At 53.1% G+C, this 21,221-nt stretch overlaps 2 protein-coding genes across 3 annotated transcripts; both read left to right on the forward strand.

Moving 5' to 3' along the window:
* Window positions 1–343: 343 nt before the first annotated feature.
* E2F4 (E2F transcription factor 4) lies at window positions 344–12,597 on the forward strand. Of its 2 annotated transcripts, XM_064723285.1 has the most exons (10): window positions 344–520; window positions 2,327–2,436; window positions 2,913–3,074; window positions 3,565–3,608; window positions 6,199–6,260; window positions 6,401–6,686; window positions 7,142–7,306; window positions 8,410–8,457; window positions 9,991–10,035; window positions 10,357–12,597. In XM_064723285.1, exons 1-10 carry the CDS (start codon window positions 344–346, stop codon window positions 10,470–10,472), a joined length of 1,215 nt encoding a protein of 404 aa, XP_064579355.1. In that variant the 3' UTR covers window positions 10,473–12,597. The 2 variants fall into 2 exon arrangements, with proteins under 2 accessions (XP_064579355.1, XP_064579356.1); XM_064723286.1 differs by lacking the exon at window positions 8,410–8,457 and having other exon boundaries at window positions 358–520.
* Window positions 12,598–12,803: 206 nt separating this feature from the next.
* Window positions 12,804–20,652, forward strand: ELMO3 (engulfment and cell motility 3). The gene is made up of 20 exons (XM_064723506.1): window positions 12,804–12,957; window positions 13,032–13,072; window positions 13,190–13,262; window positions 13,336–13,386; window positions 13,856–14,025; window positions 14,822–14,921; window positions 15,026–15,177; window positions 15,259–15,337; window positions 15,696–15,746; window positions 16,107–16,229; window positions 16,378–16,509; window positions 16,780–16,884; window positions 17,370–17,478; window positions 17,691–17,827; window positions 17,920–18,083; window positions 18,208–18,320; window positions 18,573–18,677; window positions 19,022–19,104; window positions 19,313–19,393; window positions 19,570–20,652. Exons 1-20 carry the CDS (start codon window positions 12,880–12,882, stop codon window positions 19,780–19,782), a joined length of 2,160 nt encoding a protein of 719 aa, XP_064579576.1. The 5' UTR covers window positions 12,804–12,879; the 3' UTR covers window positions 19,783–20,652.
* The last annotated feature ends 569 nt before the right edge of the window (window positions 20,653–21,221 follow it).

A 21,221-nucleotide genomic window follows, 5' to 3' on the forward strand; every position in this document is an offset into this window, starting at 1 on the left:
TGCCACAAGCTGCGCTCACCGGGAGCATGCTGAAGGATTCCCCCGGCACTGGGTGTGCTGGGGCAGCAATCCGCCCCTGTCAGCGGGGCGGTGAGAGCTGCATACATGGCTGAGCTTTGGCTTCGGTACCACGGGGCGGGAGTTTGACTTTGGCACCGCAGAACGGCGCGGGGATGGACGCACCCCTGGCTTTACCCCCCAAACCGACGGGGCTGGCGGAACACCGGGAGCAAAGCGCAACGGCTCCGTCCCCCCGGGAGGCGGAGGGGGGGAGTCCCCCGTCCCCGCCCCGCCGCCGTCCCCGCCCCGGAGGTTCCCGGGGAGCCCCGCGGCCCGGAAGCGGATGCGCGGCCCCGGAGCCGGCGGCGGGCAGATGGCGGAGTGCGGGGCGCAGCCCCCCGGGGGTGGCAGCGGGGCTGCGGGCGCGCCCAGCCGGCACGAGAAGAGCCTGGGGCTGCTGACCACCAAGTTCGTGTCGCTGCTGCAGGAGGCCAAGGACGGCGTGCTCGACCTCAAGCTGGTGCGGGGGCAGGCGGCGGGGGGCGAGGGGCGAGGGCTCCGCCGGCCCGGGGATGGAATCGGAAGGAGCGGCCGCCGGGAGAGCGGGGCTCCGGCGGGACCGGGGCTCCGGCGGCTGGAGCGGGTTTGGAGGGAGAGAACGGGGACACGGCAGCGCCCGGTGCAGCAGGTGGTTTAGATTGGATTACAGGAACAATTTCTACACGGCAAGAGTGGTGAGGCACTGGTGGAATGGGCTGCTCGGGGCAGCGGTGGAGTCACTGTCCCTGGTCAGAACGGTTGTGGATGTGGCGCTTATAGGGACATGGTTCAGTGGTGGGGTTTAGTGGCTGGGATCGATGATCCTGGAGGGCTTTTCCAGCCGTTTCTGGGTGCACGGAAAGCGGGGTTCCTGGGGCAGAGCTGCCGGCCGTGCACGGAGGGCTCTGCATTGGCCGCCCTCCCAGCCCCTCCTGCTCCTCCTTCCCAGCCCTTCTCCCCACCCCGTCGGGTTGTCCCGGGCACTCTTCTTTCCCAGGACCTTGCCATACATTGCAGGTGTTTGTGTGCTTCAGTTGCAGAACCTTGTTCTCTTCTGTATTCTTGCCCTGTACTTGGTGACTGGCACCAAAGCCTCAGACACCTACAGAAACACATACCTATAGAAACTGTCCGTACAGCGCTTAACCCTCCCGGCACACACCAGGAGGGGGAGTGTGGTCGGAGTCACCTGCCAGAGGTTTTCCCCCAATCCTTTAGGCAGTGGAGAAGTGCTGTGTGAAAGCATCTTGCATCTGTATTTTTAAAATCTTCACCTAGAGGAAGTAACACAGTGCAATGTATAATACTTAATCTCTAGCCTTTCCTGTAGGGGAAGTTCCTTTGCTGTGGTTTATATAATCATCTCTTATGTGGGCACGTGTGTGAGACCGACAAGTGCCAGAAAGCCCCAGTAATGCAGGGCTGGAGGAGTTTCCTGGCTCCATGCCTGTGCCAAATTGTTTTCTCATTGGATTTGACAATATCTTTGTGCTTCAGATGTCCATTGAGGGAATTTATGTTGGTCATGTGATTTATGTAGTTGTGTGGTGCAGGGTATCCAAAGTCCTGGCCCCTCACTGGTGTGCGACAGGGACATGGCTCCTGTGCTGACCTGCTCTGTCTGCACTGCCACTGCCATTGCTGGTCCTGGCTGTGCACACATTAACTCTTGCTGGTGCCAGGTTGCTCTGTGGTGGTGGAAACAGTGCCATTTCTCGAGTCCTGAAACCTGAGGGGAAAAGGGTCGTGTGAGCAAGGCAGGGAAGCCCCATGCTTGCTCTTGTTTACTCTCCACCTGGAATCATGTCATTCAAACAGAGGAATCTCTTGAAAAGATATTGATTCTTTGTCAAGTGGCATCAGATCAGCTTTAGAAGAGACCTTGTGAATGTTGATTTCACTGAAGTGTTGCAGAGACAGCTCTCAGCATTCCCCTTCCCATCTCCAGCTCTACCTCAAGGGAGCACTGAATTTTTAGGCTGCTGAGCTACTGTTTTCTAGCACTGCTTTGCTACTGGAGAATGGTGATTTTTGGATCCACTGCGAGCAGGAGTGCTGGAATTTGGTTTGTGTTTAGTGGGGAGGCTGTGGGGTAAGAAAAAAAGAAGAATGAGTGACTTTTTCTCATGGTCATATGAGATCAAGAACATGGCTGTGTAACTTGAAACGCTGGAACAGGAGAGGTATGAAATGGGGAGCAAAGTACTTGGCCAGGAGTTAATCTGCCAGGCAAGAAGGAGCTAGACATGACTGAGAGTTTGGAATTAAGTGTCTTAACCTTTTTCAGGCTGCAGATACCTTGGCTGTGCGACAGAAGCGGCGGATCTACGATATCACAAATGTCCTGGAAGGCATCGGCTTGATCGAGAAGAAGTCCAAGAACAGTATCCAGTGGAAGTGAGTGGCAGAGATGGTCTAAATCATTCACAGGTCCCTTCTAGTGCAGGTTTAAGTGACAGTGGGATTATAATGCTGTGTGCAGAGGGAGGTTCCTCAGTGGTCCATGCTCTTGCCTCCCCCAGCTGAGCTGTGCTGATGGCACAGTGAGGAGAGCTGAAGTACATATGGTGTCTCTCTTACAGCAAAGGTGTTATTTTGGTACAAACTAAATATTTGCACTGCCTTGGTCTAGAAAAGATGCCTATCATGGCACAGGAGGTGGGGAAGAGTCCTGCTTGACTGTGGGAAATAAAAAGATATACCAAACATTGCTGTGCTGGGAGGTGGGGATCTAGAGCAGGTACAGACATGGCTTTCCAGGCAATGTGGCATTGATGTTTGACACAGGTGGGAATAAGAGGCTGGCAGAGAGGTTGGGGTTGGTCAGGGGCCTCCAGAGGCTGATATATCTCACCCATTTCTGCTTTACCCAGGGGGGTGGGTCCTGGCTGCAACACACGTGAAATAGCTCACAAACTGATCGAGCTGAAGGCAGACATTGAGGACTTGGAGCAGCGGGAACAGGAGCTGGAGCAGCAGAAGATGTGGGTTCAGCAGAGCATCAAAAATGTTACAGAAGACATGCAGAACAGTCGATATCCTTTGTGTGAACACGGCTCTGTCTCCATGTTCACTTGCTGGGCTGGGAAGCAGAGACCTGAGGGCTTGGTGGGTGCTGACCTGTTGCTGCTGGAGAAGCTGCACTGAAAGGGTCAAAAGGCAGCACCTTGGTTTGAAATCTGGGTAACTGTCCAGCCTGGAGACCTTCTTTTCTCTGCATCCAGCCTCTCCTCTGGCTTTTGGAAGTAAAAAACACAGTAATGTTTACCACAGTGAGAAAAGTGCTTCTTTCTGAGTCACAGGTGCCACTTTCTCGAGTGCAGAGCAGCTCTTGTGGCTTAACTATCTCAGGATGTCAGCTCTGACGGGCATGGAGCTTGCAGACCTCACCTGCAGACCACTTCAGAGTGTGGCATGGAGAGCCTTCTGGGAATGGTGTTCCTTGTGCTCAGGAAGGAAACACCAGGTGCTTTGAGCTCTCTGTCTGTGCAGGAAGCTGCAGCCTTTCTCCTTAACCTTGGGAACATTAGCCTATGTGACACATGAAGATATCTGCAAGTGCTTCACAGGTGAGGAAATGCTCATTTTCAATGAGGTGCACCATTGTAAAGATGAGATTCTGCAGATCTGTCAGTCTGTCCCAGCTACTCTCCTTTGTCCAAGAAAGAGCCCACAGAGCAGACTGTGGGCTGCCCAACAACATCAAGTGGAATATAATGTCAGCTCTGATGCTGTCCTGGATTTGGGTTCCACTGAGCTGTGGCTTTAGTGTCTCCATTAGAGGGGACAGGCCATATCTTGTGCTTAAAGGAATAGAGGTGCTGCTCCTAAGGAAGTCTTCTTGCTGGGTTTCACAGTTGGGTGTATGTGTGTTATGTTAGAAGCCCTTAATTTTAAGGGCTTGGGTGGGCAGTGTTCTAATGACAGGAAACAAAATTTATTTCACAGTAGAAACCATGATGAAAGCAGTGAAATAGTATTAAAGGTGGTCCCTCAGCTACATCATTTCCCCTGCCAACAAGAATGTAGGAAGGAGACAGCAGAGGACAGAAGAGAATGCACCATTTGCTCTGCCCTCACTCCCTTCATTCCTGAAGTTTTTATCAAAAGTTCTATGTTCTGTCTCTGGGCAAAAGTGAAGAAACCCGCAGCAGTCTTTGTTTCTTCTGCTGCCAATTCTAATGACAGATGTAAGACCAGATTAATGCTGGTGGCCAGCAGCCAGTGGGGCAGCCTCAGTACATAAACTGCTTTTCCCAGCTGTAGTGGTGTGGAGTCACAGCTTCACCTTTCTGCTTCAGTGGGTGCCTGACCTCTCCTGACCTGGCAACCTGCTTCTGCTTGGCTGCTGCAGAGATTGAAGCTGTTTATCCTGGCTGCCTCCAGCCATGCATAATCTCACCTGTGCCTGGCTCTCCTCATCTCCTCCAAGCACTTTTCTCACCCTGCACTTCCTCAGCTCCTCTGTTTGCTGTTGCTGCCTTTGTACTTTCCTTGTTCACCAAGTTCCTGCCGGTGTAACGGCTGCATCACCACCCCTTGGCTTTGCTCTTTCTTCTGGTTGAAGCTGCACTTTTGGGGGCAGGGATTGTGTTTTCAGTTTGACAGTGCTGGGGGCCAGATCACTGTAACAGTCTGGAAGAGTTTACTGGAGACCAGCAGACAGCTCCTTGCTTGGCTGGTTGAGCGTTTTGCATTTCATTGCACCTGGTTTTTGTAAACCACTTTGTGTTTGAGGTCAGACCTCACCAAAACATGCAGAGATTAGATCTTACTGAGGGGAGGTGTCAGTTCCCTCTAGAATGGAGCCTTTCATCCATGGTTTTCCATTGCCTGTCCAGTTTTCCTGTATGGATATGCCTTAAATGATTCTTTTCCCTCCCTGAGCACCTGAGCCTTAAAGATGTTCTTTGGTTAAACCTCTTGTGTTCCTCAAACTGTGGTGCAGGCTGAATTTCAGCTGCTGGTTTTTCTAATTGACTGCTATTGAACTTGCTTGCTCCAAGATTTCCACTCTTGGACTCTTGTCAAATAGAGATTAATTAAAAAAGAAAGAAGAGAAGTAAGAATATGTCAGTTTTTAGTGACTGGGAAACCTGATTTCTGCATCTGTTGCTGTGATGCATTTTGCACTTGCAGATTCAAAAAGGAAGTGGAAACCTACTGGGTGCTCTTTTGTACAAGTATTTGGGACATATTTATCAAAGGAGATACAAACCCAGCACCTGTCTCTGAAACTGACAGGTCTTACAGCTTGAGCTGGTGTCTTTGAGCTTTATTATGCATTTTAAATGTCTTCTATGTTTTTCTTAAGTGTAGATTTGTTAAACGAGTCCCATCCAATTGACAAATCCCATGTTGTTTTTAATCCCTTTACCTTTTGCTGATTTGACTTTTGATTGCCTGCCTGAAATTAAGGAATGTGTTTTTCTGCTGTCCACTCTTTCTCATCACTCTGGGGATCTTCTGGGTTAATTACCATGTGAAGCTTAATCAGAATACTGGGGAATTGTGATTATTAACCACACTAAAGCTTAAACATTCAAAGTGAAAGCTGAAAGCTGCTTGATCTAAATATGTCAGGTATTCACAGCTCTGGTATTTCTCTGTTCATGTTTCTCTAAACCCAGATACAGGCTGGGAGCTGCTTGCCTGTGACTGTTGGGTTATTAGGGTGCAGGTCTTAAGGAGCTGCAGAACTTGCAAAGGAAGGATGCTGTCAGCCTGGCTTCCAGCCCCACATCTGCTGGGCTCTGTGGAGGATCCAGTACAGCTAAGGCAGCTCTGACCAGTAGTAGAGACTGGGGAGTGTTGGTTTCAGGTTTGGGACACCAGCCTGAGGTTGGCAGCCTGGCCCTGAGCCTGGTTCAACCCCATCTCTCTGCTGGCAGTGCAGCTCTGTCGTTTCTAATTCACATCTAAAAGCTTGTGACAGCAGAATGAAGGATACTTCCCTTAGGATTCAGATGTTCTTAAGAGTGAATTTAAGCTAATTCTTCCGAGGCATTAGGAACTGTATGATGTGCTGGGATGTAGATGGCTTCCTTCCATGGAGGATTGCCAGGAGAGGAAGGGGCATTGAGGTGGGTTCTTTATCAGTGCTTAATTCACATCACAACAGCTCATGCCCAGGAGCCCTGACTGATTCTGTTTTCACAGGAGACACCCTCCTTGTGATTCGAGCCCCATCAGGCACACGTTTGGAGGTTCCTGTCCCTGAGGTGAGTGATAAATTCATGGGCAGAGTGCAGGGGCTCTGTGTGTGTGTGTGTACATGTATGTTTTCCCTGTGGAAAATTCATGTGCTATTTGAAAACGGTTTTTAATGTAAGTCTGTGTTTTTTCTTTTGATTTTTTTCAGGGTCTAAATGGACAGAAGAAATACCAGATCCACCTGAAAAGCACAAGTGGTCCCATTGATGTTCTCCTAGTAAACAAAGATACTTGGAGCTCTCCTCCTGTCGTACTCCCTGTCCCTCCCCCTGAAGACCTCATTCAGTGCCAGGCAGCTGCACCCTCCAAACCACAAATCCCACCACTGGCCCACTTCCAGGAGGCCTCTGTTCCCAGCAGCACCCAGCCCTCCACACCAACACCCACCAGCACTCAGGACCATGGGCCTCCCACACAGAAAAGTGCAGGCACAGGTGAGAGGGAGCTACAGGAGGCAGAAATGGGCTGGTGGCTGGTAGAGCGGGGTGCATTCCTTGGGGCTGGCACTGCCGGATGCGCAGCTTTGAGAGCTCCTGGCAAAGTCATCGCTGCCTTTGCTGCTGCCCTTCCTTTGGCCTTGGTTAGTGGGACTGGCTGTGCTCAGGGAGATCAGGCACTTGGCTTCAGTGAGTAGTGCCAACCTCTAGGAGCACCTGTAGGTGTAGCAGCACCTGTAGTGCCAACCTTAGGAGCACCTGTAGGGGAGAAGCTGGTCATGCAGGTTCATTGATCAGCAGGAGATATGTCCAAATACGGACCTGGAGGAAAGCAGGAAAGCTTCTCCCTGTGCAGCTGCCTGGCCAGCAGTGCCAGTGAGGGCTGTGTGTGGTGCTGCTGCCTTTGGGCTGGTGGGAGGTGACGTTCCTGGGTGTGTCTGTGGTGTTCCCAGAGTGCGATGTCCCGGCGGCAGAGGCCAAGGGCGGCGGTGACTTGGAGGGGCAGCCGGCGGCGCTGGACACGCAGCTGCTGCAGTCCTCAGCCTCGCTGGACAGCAGCTCTGTCCTGCCCAGCACCTCTACCTCCTTTGAGCCCATCAAGCCCGACCCCACAGGAGGTGAGTATGCTGCTTGTTTCATGTGTTGCTCCAAAATCCTGCTGCTGGGAGTGAGGGAAAGGCTGCTGGGCCTGGAGGAAGGAGCTGAGCTCCATTCTGCCTTTGCTGTCAGCCAGAGTCTGCAAAGGATGAGTAGGCATTGGCCTGTGAGGCTGCCAGGAAACATGGTGACAAGGTGTCTGTGTCTTGTCTAGTGTCCTGCTGCTTTCTGTGACATCAGTACTAGAAAATCTGCAAGGGACACCCTCATGACACGTGTCTCTCCTGTTACATGTGGGGTTGTTCCCCTTCAATCCTTTCTGTAGAGTAAGGTCCTATTTTTGAGACTTCATGAAGTTACAGAATTTTCAGCCACCACTGAGACAGCACCTTTGTAACTCGAGGAGTTTTCTGTATTAGGAGAGCTCTTGTCTCCCTTTTCCTCCTTTGCTCAGGAATACTTCATCTGTCTTTAGTGATCTTGTGTTCTTAGTGACCCTGCAGTATGTTTTTGGGGAGCTCCTTGATGTGCTTTAAAAAAGGAACTCTGGAGCTTTATGCTAGGAAATGGCAGGCTGGCCTGAGGAGAGAAAAGCATCCTCTAGGTAAGCCACACTGCTGGAATGTTTTGAAGCCCAACCTCCCTGCAGAAACACTCAAGGTTAGGTTATGGTTAGAAGAAGAACTCTTATTCAAACACAGCTCACCCAGTGCTTTTTTCACTTCTGCTGCTGGCATGTCTCAAAGCAGCTGTGGAGTCATCTTGGTTGTGGAATTAGGCCTTGGATGTGCATATATCTTATCACTGTGCCTCTCCAAAGGCATGTCCCCATCCTACACAAGGTAATCAGGGCAGTGTACTGGGTGAGGTTTACAGACACAGCTGCTGTCTGTGATAACATGTTCATGTCCCAGGGCTCCTACAAATTTATTTTCAAGTAGTGGAGCTCAAGTACTTTGTTGCTTGTCATTGCAGCAGAAACATCTGACATGGAGTGTGGGAACAGAATTTCTGGATGATATGGGTGTGTAAGGAGCACAGTAGGTTTGTGGGTGATTCTGCTGTAAAGCATTTCAGACTCTTAATGTAATGATCCAAACCATCTGGTTTGTTGTATTTGCAGTACTGGAACTTCCCAAAGAGCTGTCAGAGATGTTTGATCCAATGAGAGGTACGTTCATTCCCTGACCACAGCTTTTTTCTGTGCCCATCTATCCACAGAAAAGGGACAATTTGTTTGATTCGCTCCCTTTTGGATTATTTTGTGGATGTGGTTTTGTAAGGTGCTTGTGGTCATTGGTGGCTGCTGGCCCTCTACTAAAGAGTAGTTAGGCCCTCTTAAAATTACTGGTTTCTGTATGTATTTTTCTGTCTCCATGTTCCCAGCAACCTCTGTTAGATCTTGCCTGCAGTGCACCAGCAAGGGCTTTCCTGTCCCCATCCTGACACTAATCCACATTCAGTCTTTCCATGCTCCTCCTTCAGCTTGTCAGCAGTATGGAAAAGAAAAATCCCCGCTAAGTCTTGTTTCAGCTTTAGCTGCCTAAGGCTAATCCAAGCACATAATCTGGGGAGATAATGTTCTCTCTTCAAAATACTTCTCAGTGGTGGTGGTGGAGGAGCTGGTAATTTTGGAGCAGTAGGGGAGGGAGATGCTGTTACTTGTGTTTGGAGTTCTGACTCTGCCCAAGGAATATCTGTGATTTGCTTAATGGTGGGACAGACTCTGGGTTAAGGGCAGAAAACATGAAGGAATTTGGTCTGACATAAACCTAAACTGGGAAACTATCAGTACATTTATTTTTCTTCACTGCTGGCCAAATACTTTGTAGCCCCACAGCAAGGCAGGGCCAAGTACACCCAAGCACTTCAGTGGTGGTCACAGGGGATGTACAACAGCTGTCCTTCATTCCATGCTCTAGCAGATGCTTTGTGAAGGTGCTGCCTTTGGGTAGAAATCCCCACACACCCAAACACAGACACATGTGAGTCTCCAGTCTGTGTGCTCTTAGCCCTGGGCTCCACAGTCAGCCTGGAGAACATCCTTCCTCCTTGCCCAGCACCTCTGCTACAGATAAAGGATGAAGTCTTGATGATGTCTAAGTACATCTGAAGAGTAAGTTTGAGTTTACAATGTGAGATATAAACTGCTGCAAAGCCCCAGCTGTGTAGGAGATCTAACTTACCCAAAGTAACTCTACTGTGTCACTATGTGGATGCTGTTGTAAAGGAGATGTTTACTTTCTGTGGTAAAGTATGTGGTTTTATGGAGTATTCTTCCCAGTTTGGAGGGGGAAGATAAAAAATCCAGGAGCAAAGGACAAAACAGAGTCAACAGCTACAGAGGCAACACTCAGGACTGGAAGAGAGCAGCACAGCAGAGCTCAGAGGAATGGTCCTTGCAGCACACTCCATGCAGCCTCTCATCCTCTGTGTGATCCCAGTGATGTTGCCCTGGCACTGGCAGCTGCTTTAAGGCTGTGCAATCTAAACCACAGGAGCTGGAGTTCTCTCATAGTGTTTTGTGCTGGAATTACTTTTACTACATGGTTTTATCTCTTAAGCACAAGCTTCCTTTCACTGCCTGCTGCACATGCTGTGCCTTAGCCAGAGAAGGGATAACAAGGGTGGGGAAAGTGGGGAACTACTCAGGAGCAGACCAGGAGAGCAGACTGTTTTGCTACCATGCTTGTCTCTTCCCCAGAATGTGTGAACTCTGAGCTGCTGGAAGAGCTGATGTCATCTGAAGGTGAGTCTCAGAGTCTCCTGCCATGGTGTGGCCTTCCTGGGAGGAAGACCATGCTGTGTGACTTCACCCAGCTGGCAGCCTTGTGGCTGCAGACTTGCCCTCATCTTTTCTGGGCTCTGGACACAGACTCAGTTCTTGTTGTCCTGCCACTCCCTGAGAGAGGTGTGAGACCCAGGAGTCTCTTCAGTTCCATGAGGCTGACTGAGGCCACCTCAGAGACTGTTCCTGTGAGGTAGCTGTGCTGCTCAGTGCCACTGGCAGCTCTCAGCTGGGGTGGGAGTGCTGAGTTTTGCAACCAACCCTGGCCTTCTCTTTCCCCAGTGTTTGCTCCCTTGCTCCGCCTCTCCCCTCCACCTGGAGATCACGACTACATCTACAACCTGGATGAGAGTGAAGGTGTCTGTGACCTCTTTGATGTGCCTGTCCTCAACCTCTGACTTCTCAGTGCGGCTGTGAGCCCTGCAAACACGGACTGTTTTGTAACTCTTTGGAAAGTGTCTATTTTTGGATTCCTTTTGTGCTAGAGCTCGATGGCCGAGTCATTCAGAGATGCTCTCAAATGGACTCAGAACCAAGAGATGTGGACTTGCAGGCTGGGAGCCTCCCTGTAGTTTGCCTCTCCCTCTGGTGCACGTGCGAGACACACGTGCAGCTTTCTCCCCGCATCTCTCCACTGGATCCTGGGCCTCACTTCAAAGGCTCTGTGTTTTGAGTGTTCCCAGTTCACCTGCAGAATTTGCCCACGTGCCTCTCTGAGCTTCCTCCAATCTGCATGCCTTGGTTTTTCCTGCACTCCCAGAGGCACTTTGCACCTCCTAGGTACCAGCTGCTACAAGGAGCCCCAAGACCATGGTCAGTTCACAAGCCCAGAGGTTGTTTGTTAGATTTCTTTGTGTTAGTGGTTCGGATTGGGGTAGTTTTATTTCCAATAGGCATCAAGAGGAAAAAAATTGGCACCAAAGTGTCTATTTCTTTCAGTGACTTCAGACCAAGCTAGTATGTTTTACAAAAAGCACTTTTTTTTAGCCAGCTGTGCCTCCTAGTGGGATTCAGGAGCTGAGTGCTCCTTGTAGGACCCAGGAGCACTGAGCCTTTCCCTGTTGGTGCATCAGTGGGAATGTTGGATCTGCTTTCACCAGCCTTCTGATGCACAGCCCCAGGGGCTCCAGCTCCTTGTCCAGCAGCTGTGCTGTTTCTACAGGGCTAAAGCAGAGATGCCAGTATGGTTTTGTTTTTAATTTTTGGTTTTGCCTGACTGAAGAGATGTTTCAAAGGATAAGACTGCTTCAGCTGGTGCCTGTAAGGTACTCCAGGGACATCAGAGCCTGCTCATATTTGCAAATAGCTGAGTTTTTCCAACCATTGCACTTGAACTTGCAACTGTCTGAAAGGTGACCAAGCAGTTACAATTCAGTAGTTTTTTGCTGTGACAGGTTATGTAGGTGTTGTCAAAATAGTGAGCTTTTTTTACCCCTTTTTCTCTCAGGATCAGGTTTTCTGTATATTTGAATTTGCTCCCTTAGTGCCCATACCCACACTCCCAGTTCCTGATCCTGTGGCAGGTCGTTACCTGCTGCGATGCTTTCTCTGCATCAGTTTTCCTCAACATTTTCTTCATTGCTTTGTAACGGAAGGTGTGCTGTTGGCTTCTTTAGGATCATCAGCTGGTACCAGGCTGGGACCTTGTGCAGTTTAATTGGAGTAAAAATGTCCTGATGGAATTTGTATTGTATTTTGCTAGCCCCAACTTTGGGTTTTGGTCAAGTCCTGTGAGTGTCTTTAGTTTTGCACATCTTCCTGCCACCACAATGGAAGCAGCTGTCCTGCCTTTCCTGCTCTGCAAACTGCTGAACAGAGAGCCAGGCTAGGCCATGGCTGGCTGCTGCACACAGGGAGCTTCCAGCCGTCCACTTAAACAGCTGATGTTTAATTTCTCTGCGTAGCTGCTCACTGCCTGTGACCCACACAACCAGCTGCAGCACCAGACTAAGGGATGTAAAGTACGAAAAGCCTGCAGAGATGAGAAGAGCTTGTGCCTGGGACCTGTGTCCCTGGAGTGGCTCCTCAGGCCCTCTCATTTTGCATGGGACTCCTCCACAAGGACTGTTCATTTCTGCAGTAACAAAGCACTGGCAGCCTCTTTGGAGAAAGCATGAACAACTCAGGAGGAGCAATGGGACACGAGTTTGGCAGCTGCTGCTGGCAAGACAGCTGAGGTGCGAGACCCCTCTGGGGGCTGAACTTCCAGCCTGCACGCTGCCAGTCCCTGAACCTTCCCCTCTCCACATGGAAGCTGACTGGAATCCCTTGGTCCTGCCTGTTCACAAGGCTTTGTGGCTTTGGCGTAGCTCGAGCTCTTCATGTACTGCCTGGCCCTTGCCCTCCTCCCCAGTGTTCATGTCCACCACCAGTTAGAAGACCTCCCGAAAAGGATACCTAGAGAAAAATTTACAGTTGCAAATGAACTTTTGATTCATATATAAAGATTATTTTTATACTTTTTTTTTTTTTTGCAAGGGAAGAAAATTGCCTGTCATATTTGTACAGAGTGTTCTCTGACGTGAATAAACAAAAACTTTCCAGAGTTTCTCACCTTGCCCCAGGCTGTGCCTCCTCTCTGCCCTCGCCCAGGGGATGGGGTTCCTTTCCGGGCAGGAGGCCCTGTCCTGCTGCCGGAGGTGGGTCCTGCCACACCCGCGTCAGCTCAGGTGAGGGGGCCGGGCCTGCCCGGGGCTGGGGTGGCGGCGCAAGGCCTCGGTGCGGCGGCCGGGCCCTTCGTGAGGGGAGGCGGCGGCGGCGGCAACAACCCGGAACTGCCGGCGGTGCGGGGCCGCCGCGGGAGCCATGCCGCCGCCCAAGGACGTGGTGAAGATCGCCATCCAGATGGCGGGAGCCGTCCCGCAGCTCATCGAGCTCCAGCAGGTACTGCCCGTGACCCCGCAGCCCTCCCCGCGCCCCCCGCCCCGCCTCACGGCCGGCCTCCCTCCCTCTCGCAGACCAAGCCGCTCGCCTCAGTGCTCAAGGACGTCTGTGATGCGTGAGTACCGCACTCGCTGCCCGCGAGTGGTGACAGCTGCCCGTGACCGGGCTGCCGTGACCCGCTGGCTGCCGGCACCAGCCGAGCGGGGCTGTGACCGGCCGCCCCTGGCCGCAGGTGGAGCCTGCCCAACGCCGAGCGCTATGCCCTGCAGTACGCGGACGGGCGGCAGACCTACATCACCGAGTCGGTGAGACACCCCCCGGCCCCCGGCCCCGCCGCCGCAGCGCCCAGCGGCTCACCGGCTCCTTCTCTCCTTACAGAACCGCAGGGACATTAAGAACGGGAGCATTTTACGGCTGACCACCTCGCCGGTACATCCCTCTGCCCCCCTGTCTCTGCTGCGTGCTCTGGTGCTCCGTGCCCCTGCAGTGGGGTGCTCTGAGCCCTCTGCCTCTGACTGCCTCTGTGACTTTGAGCTCATGATGGCTCTTCTCTGTGCCTCAGACCCAGCAGAAATAACACAGGCAGGAGACATGTCTCAGCCTTAATTTTCCCTTGGCAGAGCTTGGGGGAGTTTGAAGAGAAATTAAATAATCTTGAAATGCTTTGGACATAGGGGCCAACTCATCAAGTGTTCTTGGTGTCATGCCAGTTTAACCTCCATCCTCAGCTCCACCTGGTCTCTGCTCTGGTGGCTCTGTTTCTCTGTCTAGTTCGTTACTGGGGCTGCTCTAGCCTAAGGCTCCTTTCAAAACTTGCACTTCAGCTCTTACAGCCACCTTCAAGCTTCTCGCTGTCTTTCTATGAGACCCTTTGGGTTGATTCTTTCCTTCTTGGTAGGACCAAGAAGCAGAGCAGTTGTATATCGGGATCCAGAGCAAGAATGTGGATGTGAAGACTGACTCACTGAAGAAGCTTGCAAGCCTCTCCCAGGACATTACCTTTGCTCAAGAGTTCATCAGCAGGAATGGCTTGAAGCAAATCTACTCTATTGTAGAAGAAGGGAACGAGTTAGTATCAGGACAGGACTTTACTTGCAGTCCTTGATTTTTCTTCTCCCTTGCTAATGCTGCATGAGCTCCAAGCTGGGTGTTGGAGTGGACTCTGTGTTCCTGACTTGTTGATGCCTGTTCCGTGGCTGTGTCCCTGCATGCTGGCAGCCAGGGGAAGGTCCCCACAGATATGCAGTCCTGACTCCTTGTGAATGTGCCCAGACTTGAACCTTCTATCCCTTCCCTGGCTGTAGCCTCATGGGGTTTGCTACCAGGAAACTCCTGTGATCATCTTGGCCTCCAGTGCTGCTCCTCATTCCTGCCACCCTGAATGATCCCTCTGCCCTGAGGTTATATCTGCAAGAGTTCTGCAGAGAGCTTGAGAAAACCCTCGTTGCCAAATACCACTGCCTGTGTGACTCTTCCAGGATGTGATGGTGCAGCTGCTCTGAGCTCCTGTCACACAGAGAATGTGGAACCAGGCAATGCAGCAGGTTTCTTGGAAGTAGAGGGAGGGATATAGGGTGGTTCAGCTTTCCTGAGGGCTTGTCTGCAGTGATCTTTGTACCATGAGGATGCAGCTTCCAATTACTGAATTTCCCCTGCCTTGACTTCCTGGGCAAGTCAACTTCCTGGGATGACTAAGTGAAGTCTGTTTTCTTACCCAACAGTCTCTTTCCTTTCTCCTGCTCACTGCTCTCTTCCCTAGCTGTTTCTAACATGCCCACCAATGTTCAACTGCAGAGACACCACCATGGAATGGATCAGGGTATCTGGTGCCATCCTCACTGTACTTGTTAATTTGTCCCTCCAGTACAGGGGAGATGCTGGCTCATACCCTCAAAGCCTTCACAGAGCTGATGGAGCATGATTTTGTTTCCTGGGAAAATCTTAGTACAGTTTTCATCAAGAAGGTAAGAGTTTTTTACAATGTCCACAGTTTGTGCCTGTGGCATCCCTTGTTATCCTTGTGCTCCAGGCTCAGCCTGCCATTGACAGATGGTTTTGTGTCTCCTAGATAGTGAGTTATGTTAACATGAATGCAGTGGATGCATCTATCCAGCAGCTCTCCTTGTCCATCTTGGAGAATATGGTGCCTACCAGTCGCCTCCTCTTCGAGGTGGTCAAAAAAGAAGTGACACTGGACCGCCTTCTCACCCACCTGCAGGTGTAAGTGGAGAGGCCAGAGCACCATTCACCCCCCTCCTCAGAGCTGGTGGCTCTCACATCCTCCTGCTCTTCCTCCCACAGGACAAATGCCCAGCTGCAGCTGAAGGCCATGGCTCTGCTCATTGCGCTGCTGCTGAGCGCCACCGACGCCGAGCGCCGGGTGAGGGCCCCCATGGCAGGGTGGTGGCATTGCAGAGTCAGGCACCACTGTGCCCCTGTCAGCGGGATGCTCTGCTGAGAGCCCTCAGCTGTCTCAAATGGCAGAAGTATCACAGTCGGTGGTGGCTCAGTGATTGTAATGACCCAGCCCCTGGCACATCTGAGCTCTCAGGGTGGGCTCCTCCTGTGATGGGACCTTGGGCAGCTGGGTCCTCTGCTGTGGGGTTTGTGCTGTTTGGGATGGCACAAGAAGTGCCCAGAGATGTTTAAAGTCTATGTCTTCACTCTGCCTCCTCCTTTTTGGGGGAAATGGTGGTGTGCTGAGCTGGGGAATGTCTCACAGCCTTTTTTTTTCCTAGGACATGATGGAATACCTGAGGGAGAAGAACATCAGGCAGTTTATCCACAAGGTGAGGAGCTGGGGTTGTGCAAGGGTCTGCTCTGTGCTTCATTCTCTGTCCTTTCTCCCCAGACCCTGTCCCCTGAGCCCCAGCCTTTGGTGATCATGCTTGGCTGGGTTGCTTGTGTGCCCCATGCCCCTTCCTTGAGAATGCCTATGGGTGCTGCTCTGCTGGCACCCAGGTGCCCAGGGTTGCACCCCCATCTGCCTGCAGTTCAGTGCACACAGACCTTGCCCAGCCCCAAGGGGAGTTTCCCACTTCCCAACACTCCTTTGAGCAGCAGGACCTGCTGGGATTTGGCTGTTGGGTCCTGTGCTTGGACTGGAAGCAGCAGCATGGGGGAACCTTCTGTCTCATGATCTCCTGTAGAACATTATCCACAGCTCTGAGCCGCTGGGGGATGAGATGGCCCATTATCTTTACGTGCTGCAGTCTGTCAGCCTCAACTTGTGCGAGCATCGCATGAAAATGTCCATGGATCCCTACTCACAGGTCTGGGAGTACTCTCCTTGCAAGTCTGGTCCCTTCCACCTGTGGAAGTAGCTCACATTTGGGTGAACCCAACCCATTTGGGTCTGCCCTGGGAGAACCTGGTGCTGTGGGGCTCACTGGCATCCTCTCCTCTCCTCTGTCCCTCCAGGAGCAGCGGGATCTCCTGCAGTCCCTGCGCCAGGCTGCTTTTGAGTCGGAGAGCGAGGCAGCTGCTGGCACCTTCAGCACCGAGCGCCGGCGATCGCTGTGCGCCAAGGAGTTCCGCAAGCTGGGCTTCACGGTGTGTTCCCCCTGCATCCCCCTGAGCCCCACACTGGCCCCACCACATGGCCCTGGGGGCACCTTCTGATGGCTCCCTTAAGCCAGGTGTCCCTGTTGGTGCTGAGGGACCACCTTGCAGTACCTCTCTTCTGCTCCCTCGGCATTCCTGAACAGCGAGTTCCGAGGAGTTCTGGGACTCAAAGGAAAACCCCATGGCTCTGTTGGGAAGCCACTGCTGCTTGAAGAACAAGGCAGCTGCTGCTAAATTGCATCCTTTGTGTCCTCGTAGAACAACAGCAACCCAGCAGAGGATCTCCGCCGTGCACCACCAGGACTCCTTGCTCTGGACAACATGGTGTATTTCTCCAGGAACACCCCTAATGCCTACAGCAGGGTAGGTGCTGTGCTCTCCCAGGGAACTCCCTGGTGGATCTCCACCTTCTTTTCCTTCCTTGTGATCTGTCCTTGGCCACACCCAGGCAAGTGTGTGTCCTACTGTTGCTCTGTTTCAGATGGAGATGAGTCTTTCCTGTGGGTGGGAGAAGCCATTTGAGGCCAGTGCCTCTGAAGGGTCCCCATAATTTTTAAGGGTTTGCTCACAGCTTGGTTTCCAGGCCTTGAGCAAACTGGGGCAGTTTGGGCAAAACCAGCAGGGCATGAGCCATGCTCCAACCTGCAGTGCCTGTGACCAACTCCCACACTGCCACAAGGGAAGGAGGAGGCTGGGACTGGATTTTGGGAAGAGTGGGTCACTTGCATCAGTGACCCACTGACCCATAGCTTGACTAGGAATGCAGGAGGAGTGTGGCAAGTCTGATACTCACTGTTGGGGCAGCCCTCCAAATCCATGTAATGTGAGGTTATGTCCCTCTTCTCCAGTTTATCCTCGAGAACAGCAGCCGGGAAGACAAACACGAGTGTCCCTTTGCTCGGAGCAGCATCCAGCTCACCCTGATCCTCTGTGAGATCCTGCACATTGGAGAGCCATGTACGTGTGCCCAAGCTTGTCCTTCTCCCTGCCCTGCTGCTTGGGGAACAAGCTGCCAGGGCAGGGGACTGCATCTATGTGGCCACCAGGCTCTGGCATGGCTGACAGCATGGGAAGGGGATGTAGGGCTGGGAAATACCCAGGTTTCCCTGGACACTGAAATTCCCTGGAAAAACTGGGAAGTCTGGCTTCATCTGTCCTTCTCACCACAGGCTCGGAGACGGCTCAGGCCTTTTACCCTATGTTCTTCGGGCAGGACCATTTCTTTCAAGAGCTGTTCTGCATCTGCATCCAGCTGGTGAACAAGACCTGGAAGGAGATGAGAGCAACTCAGGAGGACTTTGACAAGGTATGGGGGGATGCTTCTTCCCTGGATGGGAGTACAAATTCAGGGATTTGGGGAGTGTTGCCAAACTGGAGTTGATGTGCCGGGCCTGGCAGGTGATGCAGGTGGTGCGGGAGCAGATCACCAGGACCCTGTCCCTCAAGCCCACATCCCTGGAGCTGTTCAAGACCAGAGTGAATGCACTGAACTACAGCGAGATCTTGAAGCTGCGGCAGACGGAGCGGCTGCACCAGGAGGAGACGCTGGCTGTGCCTGTGCTGTGAGTGGGCTGTGGGCAGGGAGGGGAGCTGTGATGGGGGCCTGGGGCAGGGACAGTCAGGCTGGGAGGTCAGTGAGTGCCTGCTGAAATGGCTGTGCTCCTCTTGTGCTGGCTCTCACTGCAGGGAGCTGCGGGAGAAGCTGAAGCCGGAGCTGCTGGAGCTGATCCGACAGCAGCGCCTGCTGCACCTCTGCGAGGGAACGCTCTTCCGCAAGATCAGCAGCCGCCGCAGGCAGGGTGGGTGCACAACCCTGCTCCAGAGTGGGGGCCTGGCAGGGAGACAGAGGCTTATTCCCATGTCCCCTGCCACTGGGGAAGTCCCAGTTAATCTATGGGAGTAGAATGCCCAACTCCCTGGACAGCTGGTATGGGCTAAACCCATGGGCTGGGAGGAATGGGGAGTGCTGATAAGGGGGCAGCTCCATGCCCCTTGGGAAGGGCATCTCTGCAAGGGGAAGCTGAGAATTTCTTGTGGCTCTTCTGCTGCAGACAAGCTGTGGTACTGCCGCCTGTCCCCCAACCACAAGGTGCTGCACTATGGGGACGTGGAGGAGGGGGTGCAGTCTCCCCCCATCGAGAGCCTGACAGAGAAAAGTAGGTGATGGAGAGAAAGAGAGGGTGGGAAGGAGGGAGAAGAGCCCTCTGATAATGTCCAGGTTTAGACTGCCTTAAGGTGGGAATTGCCCCTCTGCTTGGCTGCTGCGTGGCTGTCCCAGTGTCTGCTGGTATTGTGGGACTGGGAGCTGTGGGAGTTCAGGCTGGGGCAGACTGGCTTCCCAAAGGGTGCTGCAGAGGGTTTGAACCCCCCACCCCAAGCTGTGGATGGCTGTGAGTCTGCACATTTGGGTTGTACTGGGCTCTGCACATGGGAGACCTGAATGAGGGGGAGAGGGATGGGAAGAGGGAGAATTAACTCATAGCTCTTCCACTTGCTGCAGTTCCTGTGGCAGACATGAAGATGCTGCTGGTGGGGAAGGAGTGTCCACACACAAAGGAGAAGAGCTCTGGGAAGCAGAACAAGGTCAGCACCTCACACCCTATCCTGTCCAGCTGGGAATGGGTTTTGGGAGTGTGTGGATGGTGGCACATTGTGTGGTTTCATGGACAGAGACCTCTTGGGTCTCCTGGAGTGCAGAGGAGGAGGCTGGGTGCAGCTCCTGCTCTGAACCCCACCTGGGCTGGGTGGAGTCCAGCTGAGAAGCCAGCTAGCCCCTGTGCTGTCCCTGCAGGATGTCCTGGAGCTGGCCTTCTCTATTGTGCACGATGTGGAGGAATACTGCCTCAACTTTGTTGCTCCCACCCGGTACGAGGTGAGCTCCAGGGGCCCGCTGGGGTGGCACACTGTGCCCAAGATGTGGTGCCAGGGCACAGCAGTCAGGGAGTGAGCTCTGTGTGTCCCTGGGGGGTGGAAGCCACAGCAGGGCAGAGATGGGCTCTCTGGCTGCTCAGGGCTGGTGCCAGAGATGCCCATGCTCTGCTTCCCCAGTTCTGCCTCTGGACGGATGGGCTGAATGTGCTTCTGGGCAAGGAGATGACAAGTGAAAGAACACAGACAGACCTTGATGTCCTGCTGTCCATGGAGCTCAAGCTGCGGCTCCTGGACCTGGAGAACATCAGCATTCCTGACAACCCCCCTCCTATCCCAAAGCCTCCCAGCAACTTAAACTTCTGCTATGACTTTAGCCATGCAGAGCAGTGAGTTCCTCCCTGTGCCCTGTCCCCACCCTCTATGTCCCTCAAAATCAAGTCCCTCCCTCCAGGCTCTGTCCCTCATCTCTGGCCCAAAGGGACAGGCCAGGTGCTGCTGGGGGCTTGGGTGTCCCACCCTTCCCTGCCTGTGTCCTGCCTCCTGCAAGAACCTGGGAATGAGCCACCAAGCATTAGCCTCCTGTTCCAGGGGGGTGACCCGGCTGCTCTGCCCCCGTCACGGGGAGGTGAGATGAAATACAGACAGTCAAACCCTCTGTGGTGGCACTGATTCCCCCACACTGCAGCCAGGCTTTGGGCAGAGAGGGCAAGGATCTGGACTGGAATAAAGGTACAGGCAGCCCTGGGATGGCTGGAGGGGGAGTAACACTACAAAGGTACCAATCTGCACTGCCTCACTTTTGCCATCAGTGTAGGGGATCCTTTCTGGATGACAAAATGTCAGAAAAAGGATGGAACACACCTTTCCATTAAGTTTGTCAAGCAGATGGCATCTCCAGGTCCCTCCTGCACTGAAAGGTGTATTTACTGAGCTCTGCACTTTCCTGGAATGGAGGTGATTAGGGTACAAGCCCGTTTTTCCCAGCACCATTCAGCTAGGCCTGGTGTGAGGAGCTGACCCTGGTGTGCCCATCGTGCCAATTCCAGTGCCTTCCCCACCTGGGGCAGATACTTGCACACTTCAGCCATGCTGCTGCACTACTGCACCTCAAGCTACCTCCTCCCCGTCCCACAGCCCCAGTGCCCTGCACCTCCTTGTGCCTGCATCTCCTCCCAAGGGTGTTGTGCTAACACAGCCACAGGTCCGTGGGGCTCCAGCTGTGCCTCTGTCTCCTGTGTATTGGGACAATAAACACTTGTGGAGAACTCGGAGCCGTGTCCTTTCCAAGGGTTTGGGGAAGGGCTCAGACTGACTGAGGGTCAAAAGGGGCCAGAGTGGGTAAGGCTGGGATGGCAGCAACGTGGGAGCTGTGCGTGAAGGAGCTGGGAGGATGTCCGGCAAAATCTTGTTCCTGGTGTTGAGGTGCAGGCTCAGAGTTAAGCTCCCTACAGCTAAGGTTATTTCCAGCCCAGGATGGCAAGGAGCACTGTGGATGGTCCCAGTGCCATGCTCGGCACTCTTTCTGTTCCTTTGCGTTGTTACTCGCACAGTGAAGTTCTTCCCAGTTCGCTTGTCCAGAAAGGGTGTGGAGTCTCCCTCACTGGAGATATTCAAAAACCACTTCTAGGAAGATCCTCCTTGTGCAGGGAAGTTGGACCAACTGACCCTTTCCAGCCTCGCTATTCCGCGATTCCGTGGGAGGACCGCGGGGCAGGGCCATCCCCTCCCCGCCCGGCCCCGGCTCTGTCCCGCCCCGCAGCTCTGTCCCGCCCGCCCTGAGGCTCGGTCCCGCCTGCCTGGGGCTCTGTCCCGCCCGCCCGGGGCTCTGT

The sequence above is a fragment of the Zonotrichia leucophrys genome, chromosome 11 (genome assembly GCF_028769735.1).
Source record: "Zonotrichia leucophrys gambelii isolate GWCS_2022_RI chromosome 11, RI_Zleu_2.0, whole genome shotgun sequence".
NCBI classification, from domain to species: Eukaryota; Metazoa; Chordata; class Aves; order Passeriformes; family Passerellidae; genus Zonotrichia; species Zonotrichia leucophrys.

Excerpts from the sequence above, each read along its gene's own strand:
- E2F4 (XM_064723285.1), top strand. The coding sequence starts at position 344 with ATGCGCGGCCCCGGAGCCGGCGGCGGGCAGATGGCGGAGTGCGGGGCG. Across the intron at positions 521-2,326 it reads GCGTGCTCGACCTCAAGCTG|GCTGCAGATACCTTGGCTGT; the intron begins GTGCGGGGGCAG and ends AACCTTTTTCAG. Across the intron at positions 6,687-7,141 it reads ACAGAAAAGTGCAGGCACAG|AGTGCGATGTCCCGGCGGCA; the intron begins GTGAGAGGGAGC and ends TGGTGTTCCCAG.
- ELMO3 (XM_064723506.1), top strand. The coding sequence starts at position 12,880 with ATGCCGCCGCCCAAGGACGTGGTGAAGATCGCCATCCAGATGGCGGGA. Across the intron at positions 16,230-16,377 it reads CCATGGATCCCTACTCACAG|GAGCAGCGGGATCTCCTGCA; the intron begins GTCTGGGAGTAC and ends CTGTCCCTCCAG. Across the intron at positions 16,885-17,369 it reads CCCCTAATGCCTACAGCAGG|TTTATCCTCGAGAACAGCAG; the intron begins GTAGGTGCTGTG and ends CCTCTTCTCCAG.